This window comes from Orbicella faveolata, unplaced genomic scaffold (genome assembly GCF_042242905.1).
Source record: "Orbicella faveolata isolate gen_17 unplaced genomic scaffold, um_ofav_v1 contig_48, whole genome shotgun sequence".
Lineage (NCBI taxonomy): Eukaryota > Metazoa > Cnidaria > Anthozoa > Scleractinia > Merulinidae > Orbicella > Orbicella faveolata.
Window position 1 is genome coordinate 2,577,501 of NW_028301578.1, and position 21,002 is coordinate 2,598,502.

Genomic DNA, 21,002 nt, shown 5'->3' on the forward strand with positions numbered 1-21,002 from the left:
AACAGAACAGAACCAAAAAGCTAAACAACTAGCCAGCAGATCGCAGCACACTTACATTGGCAAATAGGCTGATGATACATGAAAGAGTATTTTCCTGAAAAATAACTTGCAACTAAGTTAAAACACACCTGTATTCCTTGACAGGAGGAATTCCATACCCAGGATGGTCTGAAGGCAGAGTGGTTCAGGCAGTCCTGAATGGATATCAAATGCCAAAGCCTGACCATATTGACGACCAATTGTAAGTTTGTTTGCTAGCCATTATATACGTTTTTACCTTAAGTTATACTCAGTAATTGTGAGCGCGTTGCGATTGTTTAACACGCTCATGGGAAATTTTCAAATATTATCATGATATCTGGGAATCTGATTGGGTCTGTCTTCACCGAGTATTAACCGCCAACTGACCGAACATGAGGGCCGTACTAGGGAATGTTAGGGCTTGTGCAGCGAGGTCCGTACATAAACGACCGAAGGCCTGGAAATATTGGGCCAATATTTCCAGGTACGATTGGAACAAGTCTGGCTAGTAAGTAGTTTAATCTATAGCACTCCATGGAAGTTGCAAATTTTGAATTCGCCGGCTTTCAAAAACGGAAAATACATGATTTTTGACCTTTTCCATGGAAAGGTCCGTATGGCAAAATCCCAACTAAGAAAGAACCAATCAGAACGTTTGGATTTTCCTCAAGACTACCTTATCATATGACAATTGCCGTATGCCACGATTTGCACACATTGCCCTTGGTAGGGTTTGCTCATTCTTGACTTTGGCAAAAAAAAAATCTAAACAATTGTATTTATCTTCCTCACTGTTTCCAGCAGAGGTCAAGCACTTTACACCGAATTGATTATTTTCCCACAGTCTAATCGTTATATACAGTACGACCAATGATTGCCTCAATATTCAAAGAATATTGAGAAGTACGTCCGTGAGTATTTGCTACAGATGTGTCGGTGTCTTGATAAATGTACGTAAGTTTTTGTCAATCATGCTATGTTGCAAAAATTCCTTAACTTAACCACTCATGTCCAATACTGTCGAGTAGATTCCATCGGAAAAGAGAACTTTCTATTCGTTGTCGATCGGTAAATTACATCTCATTAGCTATTAGCTGGATATAAAGCCTGTCGGATCGATCGATTCGATCGATTCGTCGAATGAACACGACCCGAAACCTGGATGTTGTCGATCGGAAAATCGCATCTCATTGGTGACAATAGACCCGGCGGTCCAACGTTGTCGATTCCACCGCGAAACGTGGATTTTGTCGATCGGAAAATCGCATCTCGTTAGTAACAACAGACCCGGCGGTCCAACGTTGTCGATTCGTTCACAGGCCATTATAACGAAAGCACTGTGAACGAGGAGATAAACACATGAATATTCCTCGTTCTAAAAACACCAAAGGTAGTATAAACGAAACATTGCATAGTCATTTACACCGCTATAAGAAAAGCACGGTGAAAGAGTACATAAACACATGAATATTCCTCGTTCTAAAAACACCGGTGAAAGAGGACATAAACACATGAATATTCCTCGTTCTAAAAACACCAAAGGTAGTATAAACGAAGCATTGCATAGTCATTTACGTCGCTATAAGAAAAGCACGGTGAAAGAGTACATAAACACATGGATATTCCTCGTTCTAAAAACACCGGTGAAAGATGATATAAATACATGAATATTCCTCGTTCTAGAAACACCAAAGGTAGTATAAACGAAACATTGCATGGTCATTTAAGCACGGTGAAAGAGGACATAAACAGATGCGTTTTGCATGGTCATTTACGCCGCTAACATATCCGTAGTATATCGCAAAAATACTCTTATCGATGAATCAATGATTGACAATCGACAAAACGCCGCTATAACAAAAGCACAGTGGAAAAGGACAAAAATATATGAATATTCCTCGTTCTACAAACACCAAAGGTAGTATAAAGCCAAACAAAACAAGTTTTCTATCGCAATGACCCTACCGTGAACCGCCCGATGACAACGTATGACAATCGGAATAAATTTCTGGTACGTTTCGAATTTTTTGTCTACACCAGCGTGGAAAATTTCGCTAATAGAAAGCACGCACAACACTCTGCATGAACGTGAACAATGACTTTGTATTTTGTCACAGTGCAAGCGCGCGCTTATGGCGAAGCTGCACACATTCATGGCGCACACGAGAAAGTTCGCGGTCTGTGGTGCGTGATTGAGACACATTTTAAGGTATCAGTATACCACAATTGACCACCTCACGTTAATATGTTTCGTGGCGGGGCTTTAAAAATAAACCCCAATAAAGTGAACATTTTCTGAAAGCTAAATAAATGACGAATTTGATTACGTTTTTTCTTTTTTCGAAAACATAAAAGTTTTCTAAATTTTGCGTAGCGAAGCGATATTTACCCTTTCTTTTTTTTTCAGTTTCGTTTATAGCCACGATTATCGCCGCAACGTGTTTAACATCGCAAATGATTCGTTACACATTGCCTTTAAAAAGGGTGTCTCCGATTTCTCAAAGATCGCTTCGTTTTCTTTTTATACCACCCTAAAGTTTGATGTTCCAAAGCTTGTGATATCCTTTAACAAACAAAGCCATAAGTTTTTAACGAGGTCGAAATTCAAAAGTCTGAGACACCCTTTTGTAGGGCAGCTATTTGGGAACATCTACTCGACAGTATTGGACAACCCTCGTGACCGTACAATGAAACAATGCATAAATCTCAATCACTCAGGACTAGACACAGTTACGTCTTGGGGACCTATTTTCTGATTGTGGTTATCCTCCATGTTGACAAAAAAATAGAATTAAATTCCCTATTTTCAGTTAAGTGCAAGCTCTAGTAATAATGTATGCACGGTCAACCATTCATCTAGGGCTGATGTTGCATTTCGTTTTCAAATTTACATGGAGAAGTTTGTAGTGTGAAAATATTAAAAATGATACGAAATGTTTTCAAATTTATCGGATTTGCGTGCACAGGGTCTAAAACACGTATTCTATCGTTCATTTGGGGGGGGGGGGGGGCACTCCCTTATCGAAAGGACAGCTAATTGGAAATGTTAAAAGAAACCCTTAATTATGTGAGCCGCCGATTAATGGTTTAATAAGTTACAGTAAAAATAGTATTTATAAGAAAATTATTAATTTCAATTGGTTCTACTGGTAGCATTTGTACGGTAAATATAATTGGAGGGCAATCAGGTGGGTGTCTAATTACAATTAGTATCACCCAACTAGTGGACTAATGCAAATCCTGCATTTGATTGGCTACGCTACTAGGGGACTATTAGTAATAGTCATCGAGTAGCGAAATTGGCGCCATCGAGAGTGACGCTTTCTTTCGTTTTATTCCCAAATAAATATTTCTTCAACTTGCATTTGCTAACTTTATTATTACCTTTTCTGTCCGACTAGTTGGGTGATACTAAAACAATTAGACCCAAATTACAAATTCTGTAACTGGATACCTGTATTTGGACTCCTATGCCATTAATGTGTTAATCATGTTCACTTAAATGGGATCTCTCCTGCTGTTTTCCTACTGTTAATTGGCTCAAAATTTCATATCAGTCTAATTACTATTACTAATAGTAATAGTGTAATAGTGCATTCAACAACAAAACGAAGAAAACAAATTCACTTAATTTCTCATTTTATTCTTTAATTAAATTTACGAATAAGTCAAGTTGTCAGTCTTGAGTCTTAACTTACAACATATTTCCTAACTATTACAAAAATCTAAGTAGAATATGAAATATATATAACCGCCATTACTATGCAGGTCATGCAACTAGTCCCAATTTACAGAGAGTACTTTATAAGAAGGCTAAGTCCACGGTACCAATTTGTTATCATACAGAGAAACATTCAAATTATTCCCCAACTGTTATCAGTTAAGTAAAAAGTGAAATAGCTATGATTATCTTACAAACTTCCTTTTTATTGGTCAATAATACTTATCTAAGACAAGCCTATTTGATGGAACCTTCTTTATAACCTGTCTGCCATATCAACCAGTGTATAACAGAAATCTGGTTACTTCAGGTATGTTATGGCCACTGTTGAAACATACAAAACTTGTTGCAAACAAACTTTTTCAATCTGCATCAACAGCAGAGTTTCTTATTTTTTGGAACTGAAAGATTAATAACAATAAAAATTACAGCAACCTGGGTGTCTGGTGGGAATACTGCAATTTTTTTTGGATGATTTAACTTTGGACAAAATTGTGTTTATATTGTGCAGCTCTCTAAAAATTCCATTGTCTTTTACCAAAAAATATACACACCTTTCCCACAAGGCGCTGGTGGATGATGTCAAAATAAAACCACTCGCCCTTCTTCGCCTCCAAGTTAGCGACCACGAAGTCCACTTGTCTTGCCCTTTTCTTCATCTTCTCCTGGTCGTGAGTCCAGTACTGTGAGAGCATCACCCACTCCGAGGCTAGTTTGGGTTCAAGACCGTTTCCTATCAGAAACAGCATTAACTTAAAGCTTCCTTGATCGCTAATGGGTTTTCCCCAAAAGTCTCTCCTGAACGACGCCGGCCACTCTCTCATGGAAAAAAAATGCATCGCCGTCAATTACTTTGAAAAGTTCGGTTCGCCTTTCAACAACCTCATTGAAGCTTAAGAATATGGTGAAATATTTTTTAAAGTCCCACTAATGAGATGCAATTTTCCGATCGACAACTCCACTTGTCGGATCGTCAATAAAATTCTCCATTCGACGACTCGAACGAATCGATCGAATCGACAAAGTTTCACCGGGGCCCTGCCACAAGAATATCGAGATGCAATTTTCCGATCGACAACTCCACTTGTCGGATCGTCAATAAAATTCTCCATTCGACGAATCGAACGAATCGATCGAATCGACAAAGTTACACTGGGGCCCTGCCTCAAGAATATCGTGAAATATTTTCGAAGTCCCACTAATGAGATGCAATTTTCCGATCGACAACTCCACTTGTCGGATCGTCAATAAAATTCTCCATTCGACGAATCGAACGAATCGATCGAATCGACAAAGTTACACTGGGGCCCTGCCATAAGAATAACGTGAAATATTTTCTAAGTCCCGCTAATGAGATGCAATTTTCCGATCGACAACTCAACCTGTCGGATCGTCAATAACATTCTTCATTTGTCGAGTCGAACGATTCGTAAGATCCCTTTTTCCGATGGAATCTACTCGACAGTATTGGACAACCCTCAACTTAACTTAAGTTGAAATTGTTTAGGGGAGGATTATCAGTCATTTTAACTTAATCCTTCTCTCGGGCTGTTTCAAAATAAAATGAGTCTGGCAATCATGGGCAATGGTTATAACTTTTATTGTTCTTTTTTTTTTCTAGGTATGATATAATGATTAGGTGCTGGAACTTAAACCCTGACTTCCGTCCTCCTTTTGAAAACCTACGACAAAGAATGGATACATACCTTCGAGAGGAGGTTTGTTATAATGAGCCAATCAATAATCCAGGTTAACGCAATCTTATGGACTTGCTCTAGGACCATAATGATGATAATAATTGTAGAAATATTTTCTAATTTAAAATTTTCGAAAAAATAAGCTTCCTATTGTAGAAATTATTAAGGGTAGAAATTAACAGCTGCCAACAGCCAATCACTAACCCCATCCGGTTCATTCTGCGTTAATGATTGATACTTAAAACCTTTTGTAGTACTAATTTTTTACTATTATTTCTTTCAGACATACACGGAACTGGTCAACATGGGGAAATATGACAGCGTGAAATACTCCAAGGTTGAAGATCTTGGAGCTCAAGATGAACCAGCAAGTGAGCAAGTCAAGACGAGCACCACTGGAAAGAAATTGGGAAAATGGTCGAGTGTCCGTTAAATAAGAGTAAATATATGACTTACTGGTGGCTATTATAGCTTTTATGCACGGCAATCGTTAAGGGTGTGTGTGTGTGTGTTGTGTTCAGGATGAAATAGTATTTTTATTTAACAAACTTTATCCTTGATGAGCTGTCACTGAGTAAGATATAGTTACATATTTATCAAAGTAGCTGTTAAGTTTAACGTGTAGACTTTATGAAAAGTAACGGTTTGCAAATGTTAACTTACGATTTCAAGTCTCAAGTTTCTTTATTTCCACGCAACAAAAATATAAACTAAACAGAGATTTAAAAAAATGTGAATTTGCCACAATTAGTTCTTGGTCGGTGTATAAACACGTTTTGATTCGATCTCGCACGTATGATATCGGTGAACATCTCTGGTATTCAAGAAACAGGAGTCATAGATTCTTGGGAGCAAATTATACTGGTGTACATAACTTCACCCAGTTACATATTACTTTGCCATTGTTATGGAATAGTGTCATCCATATAGCATTTATTTAGTCAGCCTTGTTTTATGTAATACCAGATTGCTTCTTTGCTGTATAGTGATTTAAGTACGATTTCGTTGCTGATATTAACTGCAGTTTGCTTTTGAAGTAAATACGATTTAAATTTTCACTAACTGATCAAGTCAGGAGTAGGAAAATATTTTTTAAATAGTTTGTAGAATTTTTATATAGCAACTTTCAGTTTTAGGAACACTTCCATATATCAGTAAGCAGTAATAAATAAGTAAGTTATTTCTCAGGGCGACAGAATTCAGGATTACTCAAGAAAATATTATTTAGTACAGTTTCTAGAACTACCACGTTGTTATTTAATGATGCTATCCGTATCTGACTTATTTAATCATCATGTTCTTGTTGTTATGAGTATGCTGTTACTCATTTGTCGCTCACTGAAGTGCTTTGTTTCTGATGTTAACCATTCTGCTGCAATTCAATAGCGATTTGCTTAAACAGAGGAGAACCTCCTTAAAGAGTGTTATTTAAGCTAAAATAGCTATTTTTATTACCGGTTTTTAGTGTGTAGAGTAAAAACACCTGTCGAGAGAGCACATAACAACTTACCCATGCGAGAGGGATTTACTTAACAACAACAACAACAACAACAACAACAACAACAACAACAACAACGACAACAGCAAAATTTTATTTCACTCCAGAGTAAAAAGAGAAAAATAATTTAAAATGTCATATCGAAGCAAACATGATATGGGTGTTCAGCTGGCTACCCGAAAAACCTGAGAGTCGAGGGGAACCAGAATCTGAAGAGGTGTTTTGATCTGCACACTATCATTAGGTAATATCTAATTCTTGTAGAACACTCCATGTAATAGCTTGAATGAAAACTTAAATCTAAAAGCTAACTTTGTCTACAGATATTTCACATATATATGATACTTCCCATCAAAATCAAAATCAAACCACAGGCCTAGAAAAATGCAGTTGTTGTCGTAGGCTTACTTTTGCGCTGGGGAAAGAAATAGGACACTTTCTGTCCAAAAGGAGGAAATGGGGAACACACGTTACAAACTAAACATTGCAGAAACTATGTGGGATCTGTACATCAGAAGCCAGAACTATTGAAATATTGATTACAAGTGACCACATCTTACTGTCTTTCTCAGTGTGACGTAAGCAAAGAGGTGTGCCCAAAAAGGTCAGTAGTTATTACCCACGGTGACGGATCAGAGCTTATTTCAGTGTTCTCATTTTCGAAGCTGGAGGCCCATCAGGCCGGTGCTTTTCCCCGGTTTCCGAAATTTAAGGCGGCTATGAGTGTCCCCACTCCTCCCTGGATGGGATGCCAGTGGATCCGTAGGGCCAGCTCTCGGAATTATATTGGCGGGTATCCAGTTATACACCATACAAGCTCAACAAATCATCCGACTTCGACTCAGAAAAAAGTACCTTTCTAACCAACGCAAGGGCACAATTCAATCTGTTCAGTTCGGATTGACGGATTTTCGAATCCTTCTAAAGCTAACAATATGCCTCCTTCAAAACGACTGTTCAACCAATGAGGTACGCTCGATTACCAGCCGCTGTTCGGGAAAGAAGACTGGACTCGAGAGAGAAGCGGAAATCGAGTCTACCAGCGAGAGCTTGCGTGATATTGATAGTAAATTCAAAGACGTAGATTTTATCCTCGAATATCAAATAGAAAACTTTTTTCGTGGTTCTTCTGAGAAACACGAGTGGAAGTTTGGGAGAACGGGAAATGATGTGGGCAGCGAGTGTTTCCACCAATTTTCGTGTTCTCCAGAAGGCTAGCCAACAAATTGTTTGAGGCAATCTCAAACCTATTGAAGATCTACATCTGCATAGGTTAGTAGGTAAAAAATCGGTGAAACATCGCGCCGACTGTAGAAAATCTAAAATAATAAAATAAAGAAACATAAAGGATTAATGAGAGAAACGTTTTACCCCTCCAGGAGCTTGACATAATCATATTTTCACTGGCAAAATGTCAAGATTTTTTCCTAAACTGAATTAAACTGGCTTAATCCGGCTCCAAGATTTGAATGGAGGGCAACAGCCAGCCTGAACGTCCGCTTTTTACTCTGCCCCGCCGCCCCTCCGCCTTCCCCGGGATGGGAAGGTGAGGCGGGGGTAAAAGTTATTTTCACTCTTTTTTATTTGAGTCAAAACAATAAAAAACTTAACACCTGATAAGAAATTATTTTCGCTTTAGGACTTTTTACCCCCGATAAATGGTGAGACTAACACAAAGTTGTTTAAATTTGCATTTAGACCTGGGAATTCTAATCTTGTATCTCAATAAAGTTTGCCGAGCATTTAAGAACAAAAGAAAATTCATTAGAATTACAGATACAATTGTCACATTATAAGCATTCAAGTATTCGACTTTGCTATCACACGAGGAAGATGGTGATATCTTATGGTACAAGATGCACAAGACATTGTGAAGCTTTGATTTACAAAAACTTTGTTTTCAAACGATGGCGCAATTAGCGAGAATTCAACATCTAAGAATTTGAGGATTTGTTTCCTTGGAAGGGTCCTCTTGTGAAGTAGTTAGCCAAGCTTTGTATTCACGACATTTACACTTGCCCTCGATACGTATAGCGGTGTAACAAAATGTACTTTAAATAGAATTTTAGCCGTAGAAAACTTAAATTACTTTTCAGTTGTGGCCAGCAAACAGATAGTTGTATGTTTGCAAGGGATCATGGGTGATTGGTTTGAACATGGCGTCCGCGAAAAACTCTCCGCTCTGGAATAGATTCTGTAATAAATGTCTTTTCAGCTTTTACATCTTTGCAGCTTGTACAGTATAGATAACAAACTCTCATTTCTGGGGTTATTTAGATTTCATGCGAAGGAATTTTCGTTGCAGGCGCTTGCGAGGGGAAGGAATTTTGTGTTTCAAAATGTTTCGACTTCCATTTAGCAGGATTTTGCGTCACAGAAGTTTTAGGTTCAAAGAATAATGGATGATAAAATACTAAAATAACGATGTGAAACGCAAACAAGCTCTACAGTTGCGAGATAAACATTAAAAGTTTTCGTACCGGCAAAACTGATATCCCCACCGTGCTATACAAGTAGGCTTTGATGGATTGTGCTGGCATAATGTTTGGCATAATTCGTCAATACGAGCATAATTTTCATCGATTTTCCAAAAAAAGCACTGTTAGCATAATTTGCACTTTAGCCAGTTGTGCAGCACAAAATTGTCATTTATTGATCATGCAACCAGTTGTTTTGGCCCGAGATCACTGTTATAGGCAAATTTTTAAAGTAAAATCAATTTTTTGTCTGCTTATTGTCACGTTGTTTTGAAATGTCTGGAGCAGGGGATAGAGAAAGGGACAACTGGTGAGTCGTCTTTTAACTGCATTCAGACCGTCTTTATAATTATTAGAAACGATGTGATGTCGGTTTCGTTTCACTGCATAATGTGAATGGGGATGGTCTGAAACAACATAGGAAGATTTTGAACTTCTTCGTTTTCTTGTTTTGAAATTTGGTTTCACATAGTAAGATACAGATGGTAAAACAAATCTAAAAAGAGCTCTATTGACGGTTTACAAAGACTTAAATTTTCGCCAGTGTGGATAAATGGCGATGCATTTGTGTGGAGGTACCAAATATTTCACTTTTTAAAACATGCTTGCTTTTTGTAAAGGTCAGTTAAACTTAATTAACTGCTTCGGATCTTCGGCCATCTCGACAAAATCTCCTGGAATATTCGGGGTCTTTAGAGTTTGTCAGAAATTGCCGGAAAGTTAAGAAACACAGTTTAATTTGCGTTCATTTTTCCATAACTAATGATATGAAGTTTTTTTTCAACTTTGAAATACTTGTGTGCTCATACAAAAGACCTCTATCGTTTCAACTACAAATCAGCCTCTGCATACATCATGTAGCTAATTCAATATTACGTTTACGTTTAGTGCAGGATTTGACGCATCAGAGGAAACCAAGAAAGTAAGAGAGGCAAGAGTTTGAAAGAGAAATTGGAACCGAAGACAATGAGCCATAAAATCAGAGGTAGATATTTAAAAAAATCATATGTATTCTTCTAAATGACTTGATGGTATCAGGGATATAAATGGTATCTGTTTGTTGTCGTAATACTGCACTATGTCGACACAACTGTTGTAAATTAGAATCAAGAGGAGCGCGAGAGAAAGGGATTTTTCAGTTGTCATTTGACCCCATATTACGACTGAGTCGCAAATTAAGGTCCTGATTCGATTTTTGTTATAGAAATTTGACGGAAATTTTCCGAAATACCAGAAATGACTGATACATAATTGTTAACCGCGTGGTGACCAAACCCGTGCCTCCTCGGCCACATTCTAAGTCACGTAACTTTTTGATGTGTAATCGTCAAGAGCAATTAATTTATTGATGTGCTGCAAATTCTACCAATTGTTTTTCTTTTACAAGATGAAATATATTTTATTTGTTTTGAACATTCACGTTACAAAACACAAATTTGTCTAGACTTGCAAAATCATTACATCATTCACGCAAAACAACAATAATAGGGAGCTTAAGTAACGACAACGACGACGTCGAAGACGACGCCTAGTAGAAAACGAATTTACATTTTAGAAGCAAAATTCGCGATTTTCTAGATCTGTTCGGTACGCCAATGGCTCTAAAAACGTGCTCATGCAGGCTAAATATGCAATGAAATCGTTCAATTCCAAATGGAAATACGAAAAATCAGGCGTCGTCGTCCAGGTTCAGTAGACGACGCAGAACTTGGTCATTTCATGTCGTTGTTTTGCAGAAGACGGCAAAGAAATGTACAAAGATTTATAACGCACGTGCACAGCTATTGTTTCGCTCATAAACCTTTTGTTTAATGACGTTCTCGTTGTCGTCGTCGTCGTGGTTTGCTTAAGCTCCCCAATTATTCATTTGAGGCCACGTGCTAAATAAGATCACGCTTAGTTTGAATTTTTATTTCTCTGGATAGCCGCACTCATTAATTTGAGAGAGCAATTTTCAATTATATTCCTATTTTCGACGAAGCTTAGATCATAAAAGAGAATATACGTGGAGAGTAAGGCGGTACTCACTGTTTTTGTTCAATTAGTTTTTGGATTTTAAATGAGGCTGTTTACTACAAAACAAAGTTATTAACAAAGGCTTCGAAGAAGGCAAATTAAAAACTCTAACACACATTGCGTGACAACTGTCACGCTGTGTTTGAACAAAAGACAGTTTATCTTTAATTTAACCGCGTGGTTTAAGGTCTAAGCATTATAAGCTTCTTGTTATGTGTCAGCGACGTACATTTTGCTGGCCCTGCGGGCATATATGGATAAAAATGCATTCATGGCTTATGTCTGCGGATGAAAAATTCTGTATCAGTAGGAATTCAGTCAAACCGACTTTACCAAAACAACGAAAGGTCCACAATGACTTTTATTCAAAGTTGATCACACCTATTTTATAGAGTGTGTGAGCGGCAATCTCTTATCTGATAAACTATCAAATTTACATTTAAACTGGCTGCTAGAAAGTTTAATAGAATTTATTTGATTTCTGTTCGTTAAAGCAAGTGAAATTAAGAACTAAACTTACGAAGAAATCTTACTGTTCCTTTGTGCAAACACTATGTGAAGGAAGAAGCAGGCTGTAATCCATTCGAGTGTAGATAATCTTTCTGTTGAATATATCCTGATTGGTTTAGCAAAGCGCGATGTCAGCGATATGTGGCATTTAAAATTAAGTTTGTGAAATTACAATTTCGGGCTGCCTGGAGTAAACTCCAGAATTTGTAGGTGATTTTGTGTCAATAACTTTCGTTGAAATTGCTATCATGATATCACCTTGAGTATTTTAAATTTTCCCTGGAAACCGGGAAAGTAAAAACCTGATATTATAATAGGAAACTGTTTACTGTAAAGACTGAACGACTACATTTGCTGATTATTCGTCTTCTTGTTTCAGGTTTCTGGAAGCCTTAAAAACCCAGAATGAAACAGGATCTAGCAAAAATCAAGCAAGAAATACAGTTATCGAAGCGAAAGTTAACACAGAGGTAGAAAACAAAGTGAACTATTTTTTTTTCAAGATATGATAGGATAAAAAAAAAAAAAAGTCGCAGCCGAGTTTCTTGCGGGGCGAGAAGTACTTGCTCAGAGTTTGTAGTATTTCAAGTCAAGGATATCGATCAGATCAGTTAAACAAATTTTTTGTGCCATTTGAGTATGATTACCTTCGAATTGGTCATTTAGTTTTATACGAATTTTTCGTGACGGTGGTTTGTCATTTCCTTCGATTTAGACAATTTTTATTTTCCCGCCAAGACTTAGAAAAAATACGAGAGCTTAAACTACGCGTGCGCCAATTTTTTTAAAAATAAAAATTACCTTTTGTTAACATCTGTTTGAAAATTTTTGATTTTCCCGCGAAAAGACTTAGAAAAATACGGCGCTCAAAATACAATTTTGAAATTACAATATTAGCATAAAAAAGAAAAAAGATACATATACAATAATTAAAGGTTACAATGGTCTATAGTTTGTGCATGGAGGCTAATAGAACCGCGAGATTATCGAGTTAGCCTCCATCTCGTTTGAGTGAACATAAAAAAAAAACATGGGAGTAGAAGGACCGATTATTAAAGGAAAGAGTTAGAAGAATTGTGGAAACTTACGTTTGATATTGCTGAGATTGAACATAGTTTTTAACACTTTTGGAGAAAGTAAATTGATTTAGGTCTTTAAACTTGTATGGTATTTCTTGCCAAAGATTTGTAGAACAAAAACACCAAATTTCCGCAAGACTTATCATTCTCAAAAAATAGCAAGTTCTTAGTCTTGTTTGTGTGGAGCAGGAGATGTGAGGTTGTTGACAACAACAGACAAGATGGCTTTGGTTCAGCAAGACAATTGGAGCAAAATAACTATCTTTTAGTCGCTGAATAACGCTTATGATATCCGAGATAACTCAAAATGGAGATTGCTGTATATTCCAAACAACAGTTTAAACAGTAGTATCAACAATTTCTTTTCTTCGAGTTTTGGACTAAAAGGCATTGGACTAAAAGGTAACAACAAGTTACAAATAAAGTAAATTTATAATTTTCTGGCGCATTGAACACTTGCGTACAAAATAAATCAAGATTTAAACAATGTTGATAATTTACAAAGCTGATTTTCTTTCTCACAAAAACCAAAAAAAGCTGTTTGACTCAACTATGATAACAGAAGTTGCATTACAAAACACTTTGATGATAACAAAAAATAATTTTGAATAAGCAAGACAACTGCAGCGTAAAAACTTCGCCGGATTTAATCATTGCCGATTTAGTTCTTGATATTTGTAAAAATGGCACGATGAGAAACAATGATTTCAAAAGTTTTGATCTTGTGGTCTGGATAAAAGCTAATCCTAAATCGAAACTACGTCGTAACATCCTATGAACCAGACGTCAGGGTTTTGTATACGTAACTATTAAACTAGATGGCAGGAGAAAATAAAGACACGCGTTTTAAAAATTACCGTTCGAGTTGTTAGAAAATGTAAGCCAATTCTTAAAAAATAATCTTGTAGTGATTTGCAAAATTAAAAGCAACTTTACAGTGATTTGCAGAAAAGAATTTGTTCCGCTTTACATTGAAAAAGCGAATGTTCTCTTGTCAGTTGTACCTATAATCAGTTGATGAAACAAACTGGTGAATATTTGCAAGGTGGCACTTTTCACTAAATAAATGTAAATTTTCGTATACAGTTGGCCTTTGGCTAATAATCGGTGATTTTATTCCTCCAAAGTTGTATAAGAGACAAATACAATTCATTCAACTGTTTCAAAAGGCAATGACAATTTGTGTGTCATTTCGTTTGACAGCAGAAAAAACAATCTCTGTCAGATATGTAAATATAAATTTCCAAATACAGTTGGCCTTAGGCTTATAATCAATGATTTTTCCTCCAAACTAGTAAAAAAGACAAATTAATGTCACTTATTGTCTTCAAAGGCAATGAAAATCTGTGTTTAATTTGTATGATAACAGCTAAAACCATCTATGAGCACAATTAGTCAATTTGGAAACGTCCCATTTTTTATTAGAACCGTAAAAAATTTTGTTGCTTTAGCGAGTTGATTTATTTTACTTAAAGTATTTTTAAAACTCTCGTTCGTCTTAGAGTGACACCTTCAGAAATATCCCCGCGCTGTGACATCAACTGAGGATGTAAATAGTGACCGAAGTCTAACAAAACTCAAATCAACCGATTCTTCAACATCGTTGTACTTATTTCCGTGTGATGTCGTCTTTTTTGGACTTGCAGCAAGACAATTGGTAATACAGACAAAGAGTTCACTTCCCTTACAGAATTAAACAAATGCTAAGCCACCATTTCACTTAAATTATTTGAAATTTCAAACTTCTTGTCTTTGTAGTATTCCTTCCAATTGGGTGATTCCAGTTTGTCCTCTTCGTCGATAGTTTCCTCCAGGGTTCCTGAAAAATTATTTACAAATTTAATGATTAGCAAATTCCAAAAGCATTGTTCTACTTTAACAGAGAAAACTCTAAAATTCAGTCTCAAATGCATTATAGCAAAAGAAAGAGTAGCTGTCTCCGTGGAGGCCGAAGAAACCGAGATCAACAAAGGCTGAAGTGCAAACAATTCCAAAATAAAGTTTCTCAGTGAGAAAAGATAAAATTTCGCAACTTGTCTTGACATGCAAAGCCCTTTACACTTTCAGAAGTGAAACGTTAACACGCCCGGTCGGCTTTATCTCAGCTTACAACAGCCAAAGCCTTCCTCACCGAAAACTTGTGAAAATTCCCCGTATACTTTCCATACTTTGAATTTCAAATTTCAAGTTTGCCACTTCTATCAAATACTGTAGAGCGTTAGTTCAGAGTGTATAATACCGTGAACGAAACAGTATATCATGATTACTTTCTCAGTTGAACAAACTCGAAGCGAACAGTTAGCGCACGTGTTGGCCCTTCAGCGACATAATGTCACTTTTGTAACTTTCTAGGCAAAATTAAAACAATATTCCCCATAAGTAATGCTTACCTTCAGGTGGACAAGCGTAAATACTTTTTCCAAGCTTCAATCTCTTTTTCTTCAAGCATCTTCTTGCCTCAAGAGTTCCAACTCGCCTTTACAAGGACGACACGTCTTCACACATCAACGGACAACATGGTTTGACGCAGATTCTACAATTTGTCATGAATATGGATTAGAAACTCAAACTTAACCAATCACTCACGAGTACGCCAAATACTTGACACGTATTTTGTTTGCACGCTTTCTTAAAAAGCGAATCAAGAATCGCGAGAAAAGAAAGAGTGTATTTTCTTCAGTTTATTTGTTATTCCCTGATCTTCATATTTTCAATGAGAAAAAATAAATCTTCACGTGGAAATCGAACTTGGCTAAAAATGAGTTGGAAAAGAAGTAAGAGAAAAGATCTGATTAGATCCTGGTAAAGCTGTTACGTTGTTGTGATAACAGTTAAATGACGTTCTATATTTTTGGGGTAAAAAATGACAAGTAAAGCTAGTGCATTTTTGCTTTAAACAACTGAGTCTATATGTCTCAAAGCTTATACCTGAGCTCTAGGAAATCTTCAGATTTTCTTTAATAGGCCTTTTCCAATATATTAAACTTCTAGCTTGGCTCCGAGGCTTAAAGGGAATAAAACAAAGTAAATTAATTATTCATTACTCAACCTTGATGTGATTTATTCTGTTTTATTCCCCTAACCCTCGGAGCAAAGTTATAATAAAATATATTGAGAATGGCCGATTAACTTCACTGAAAAAAGAAAAATTTGGACAAGATAGCGAATTTGATCGTGCACAGAATCAAACGGCAAAGTTTCAACTGTATTCACCGAAAATGGATTTTAAATGGTGCACTATTTTAATTTTCCACACGTGGGCGAAACACAGGAAAGCAGTAACTCTTCCGATAACTATCAGAAGTAACCACGACAACTATAGAAATTACAAAAAATTTCCTCTTCAAATGTTAAAGTGCGCTAATGGCTTCGGCCTGTGCTTACAAAAGGGAAAAAAAGCACCTCAAAACCATGTCAGTATTTTATTAGCTGAACGCTTAACAACAGACCTTTTTCGCTTGGGCGTTTTGTTTTCTCATTACGGACCGCGTAATATTCTCTAGAGAATTGTTCTTTTACCATCTAAAAATTATTCATTCATATACGCGCAACTGTTTGGCAATTTGAAGGCAAGAATTATCAAGAGTATCATCACGTGGTCTAAAATGGGGCAACAAACCACTCAGTCGAAAAAGGTCTATTCATTTGGAACTCAAATCATACAACTCCACGTCTTAGCAAATATATTGTGGATATCATGGCCATTGCTTGTCACTTGCAAGAAGAAGAAGAAAATGACATATTCTCCTCTCACCCCCCCTCTCTATACCAATACTGTCACTCGTCATAAAGCCTCCTTGCAACTCCCTAGGACACTTTCCTCCCCAAGCTTCCCCTCCCGTTTTCTGAATTGCGCATGGCGCTCGTCAGATCGACATGGACTCACTTTTCAGACTTAGTCGAGAATTACGGAAATTTCAGTCCATTCCAACGAAAGATAATCGTAAAAATGACACTTCAAAAAGATAGTCCCAATAACTAAATATTTATTTTTCCTGCAGTAAGTTTTCATTGGGACAAACAGGATGGCGCGTTTGCAATTCACCTTGAAACTGAACTTTGACCGAATGAAAGCGCCGCAGATACCTACCGGGGTCGGCGGGAGAGAGAGGTTGGGGGGCGTGAGTTCCTTGATAAATCCCCTTTCAATTTTCTGCTATTAATAGGTTCAGTTGGTGCTTAACTGAAGAACTGAAAATACGACGTAACTGACGAAAAATTATCTGATAAAATATTTAAAAACGACACCATCACAAGAACAAAGTTATTTACCAACGGAATAAGCTACTCTACAAAAACTGATCTCCTTCTAATAACACGAAAAAAGAATTACTTTGGTTATTACTAGATGTTGATCATCTTAGCGTTAGCAATAAAGAGATTTATTACCTGTTTTTAAAGCGAATAAATCAACAAAGACCCTTGACATGAGTACAGAGACCTCGACGGACAAAAAAAGAACCAACGCCAAAAAAGGAAAATCAAACGCCACCAATATTGAAAAAAGAGAATTAAAGCAAGCTCAAATCAAAGAGAATACAAACTCCTCAAGCAGCCTCATCAACACGGATTTCTTAATTCTTAGTTCGGTTTCTGTTTAATCCACACGTTTTAATTGTCTTGCGTATTTACATACCACAAGAAGCATTCTTTACAGAAGGAAATGTTACAACCCGGAAAGATACAGCCGTCATAAAAAAATTCTAAAAACAATTGGCGCTAACGCGTTTCGAATATGCTTACAAGATAAAAAAACGTCTACAGCCAAATCAATATTTTATTGGCTGAACTTTCCACAATTCATCTGAGACTCAAATCATACAAATTACTACTTTAGATATCACGGCTACCATTACGTAACGAGTAAGAAGAATAGATTGGAAGAAGAATTTTCATCTCCCTCTCCCTCCGGTCTCTTGTCATACACCCTCACTCCTACTCCCTTGGACACTTTATCCCTCCCAACCTCCCCCCCCCCCCCCCCTCCTGGTCCAAGATGGCGCTGGGTTAATACATACTCGCTCGCTCGTACGCCTGTATTGCACACGAGAGGCGCATTCAATTTTGTTAAATATTCCAGCCCGAAACGTCGGTGCGGAGGAAAATGGTAATGGCTCTCTTGGTTCGCCCTGCTGGAAGATTACCCCCTCCTTCCCCCCCCCCCCCCCCAAAAAAAAAAAAACCCGAAACTTTTATAAAAGTAGTTCCGAGAAGCACCATTTTTTCTTGAAATTTTCGGCAAAGTAACCAAAAGCAACATTCAACTGGAGAAGTCGCTTAGTAAGGAAATTAACCACCCCTATATAACTGTCTCGTTCCAAAAGCATCAGCATTGCGAAAGAAGTGTCCGGAATAACACTTACTCTGATATGTAAAAATTATATGCCGAAAGGATGCGTGCAGGCAGGATTTCTCTTGGGTTACAGAAAGAAGAAAAACAAAGGAAAAGTATCCTCATGGCTTAAACTGTGTTTAAAACAGAAATGTAAAATAGCTACATTTTTATGAAATTACCCGAAATTGCGGTCAGGCAGTTGAATCAGTTTTCAATTTTTTTTCTGTTAAATCTGAAAATAAAACCAAGAGGTAACCAGTTTCATTTGACCTAAATATATGTTTCTAAGTTGTATGGTAAAGATTTCTGCCACAGCGATGGAATTAATGATTTATCATTTTACCAAAAAGAAGAAAAAAATCAAATCTCTCAATGTACACCTATACGCGTCACCGTTTCACCCAACCGAGTGATTTTCACGTTATGTTGAATTTATGAATTAACCCTTTGACCCCCAAGGACGTATATATACGTCCTGAATGGTCGTGCTCTTTGTACCACTTGTGACGAAATCAATTTAAATGTCACCAGATATTCTTGATAAGCGGATAGTAGAGCTAGGATAGACCTATCCGCACAACGGTCGGTTTCGGATATCGATGACATTCTGACATAGCAAATTGAAAAACATTACACCTATAATTGATCAAGGTCCCATTTCCAGGCTTTGCCCATAATTCACACCCAACTTTTTACGGCAGCCAGAAAGAATATGCAACGCAAAAGGTAGCGAGAGTAAAAGGGCTGAGAAAAAGGAAGGGAAAGGGTCAAGAAAAAAAAATTCGGAACGGGGAATTTGGCTTATGCGCACGCACCAAGTTGAAATATTGCACAATTTTGTACCTAATCTTCGGGAAATCTATCTTTTGGTAAAAAATAGCTTTTTCAACAAAACTTAGGCCTATTTAGCGTCATGGCAGCCAAAAACTGATTTAACGGTTAAAAACGGCAATTTTTGGTGACAATTTGGTAGTCAAAGGGTTAACTTGATAGGCACAAAAAAGACACAAAATGGAAATTGACAAATTTTGAAGCAAGCTCTCACCAAAGAGAGAAGAAACTCCTGAAGCGACCTCAATAACACGGACCTCAGTTTTACTTTCTTAAATGTTTTAACTGCTGTAAACCCAGCTCTATTTGCCGAGAAGTATGTTTAAAACCAACGATTTTTTTCCACTCATTTTTCTGAGACGAAATTTTAACGAGGAAACTTAATAACAATAGCAATGACATTTATTACTTATATTGCGCTTGTTCTATACTGAATAGTCAAAAGTGCATTACAATTAGATTAATTGATACAAATTACAAAGTGAGAATTAAAACTACCAACGCATCTTGAAATTTAAGACATAAAATCCTATAATATATTCGAGAATTGGACTTAAAATAAAATCTTAACAAAAGGCCTTAGAGAACAAATGAGACTTTACGAAACGCTTAAGAGGCCCTGCGCCTAAGAAACGACCGATGATTTCCGGCTAAAAAATAAAATCGGCCGATTTTTATCTCCCAAGCAGAGGTTACCGAATACTACTTAAAAATGAATTTCTTTTGTTTCAGTTTCGCTTTAAACCAAAAATATCGAGCCACAAACTTTTTCCGTCTGATAGCAGCAAAATCAGGCCGAAAATAAGCCCCCACAAAAAACTGTTCAGAAACTACTATCGCAACGCAAAATAATGAGAAAACTACACAGTGTTGAAGAAAAAGGCCTTTTAATGGAATATCATTCGATAAACATCAAAAAACTACCGAAGCGATTAACAAATAAAGTTTCAAATAATGCATACTAAATTAGATGGAGCGTTGGAACTGATTTTAAAATAATTATTTCTCAAAAGTTCAACGCTTTTGAAAGCAATCACAGTGATGAATTAGACATTGGAGGGATATACATCACGTTTCTAGAAAAACATTTTTCAGCCAAAGTATATTGACTTTGTACAAAGCGTTCAAAGTTACCGTGTTTACCGTTATCCTGCTACTTCGGCGAAACACTTCTCTTTTGCCAATACGGCCGTGGATAGCGTGGTAAACGCCACTTTAAACCTTGCTAGGCATTCAAAGACCATCCTGAGTAGAAGAACGTAGAATTAAAAGAGAAAGGAAGATGAAAAATACGCAGAAAAAGAGAATAACTCGAAATTACCATCTGCTAACGAAAGTTGAGTCTGGAAAATGTCGTGGCGTGACAGCGGCCATTGACGTCATTTGTCACGTCAAGTCGTAAGAGCGTGGGAAAACGAGTCTGCAATGTCCTTCGGGCAGTCAGCGGCTAGGGATCCAGTCGTGACCCCATAACTCAGATCACACTGCGGCCAAAACGGTGTGGCGGTTGGGGAAGTATTTCTTTTTCAGTGACCATCATTTGTGAAAAATAACATAACATTGTTCCACTAAACGTTTTCTGGCCGGGAAAAACTGTTTTCCTATTTGTGCATTCGTTTGGATTCCGCCGCTATTTATACAAATGACGTCAATGGCCGCTGTCACGCCACGACATTTTCCAGACTCAACTTTCGTTAGCAGATGGTAATTTCGAGTTTTTATTTTCTTTTTTTGCGTATTTTTCATCTTCCTTTCTCTTTTGATTCTACGTCCTTCTACTTAGGACGGTCTTTGAATGCCTAGCAAGGTTTAAAGTG

The 21,002-nt window shown here is 37.1% G+C and overlaps 1 protein-coding gene across 1 annotated transcript in view; it reads left to right on the forward strand.

Annotated features, from left to right (window-relative positions):
- LOC110053451 (fibroblast growth factor receptor 1-A-like) overlaps positions 1-7,248 on the forward strand; it is a 36,233-nt gene extending 28,985 nt beyond the window's left edge. The window contains exons 19-21 of the mRNA XM_089280965.1: positions 145-241; positions 5,364-5,460; positions 5,723-7,248. Of these exons, the coding sequence (XP_089137091.1) occupies positions 145-241; positions 5,364-5,460; positions 5,723-5,872 (344 nt within the window). The 3' untranslated portion in view covers positions 5,873-7,248. The remainder of the gene's footprint in view (positions 1-144; positions 242-5,363; positions 5,461-5,722) is intronic.
- The last annotated feature ends 13,754 nt before the right edge of the window (positions 7,249-21,002 follow it).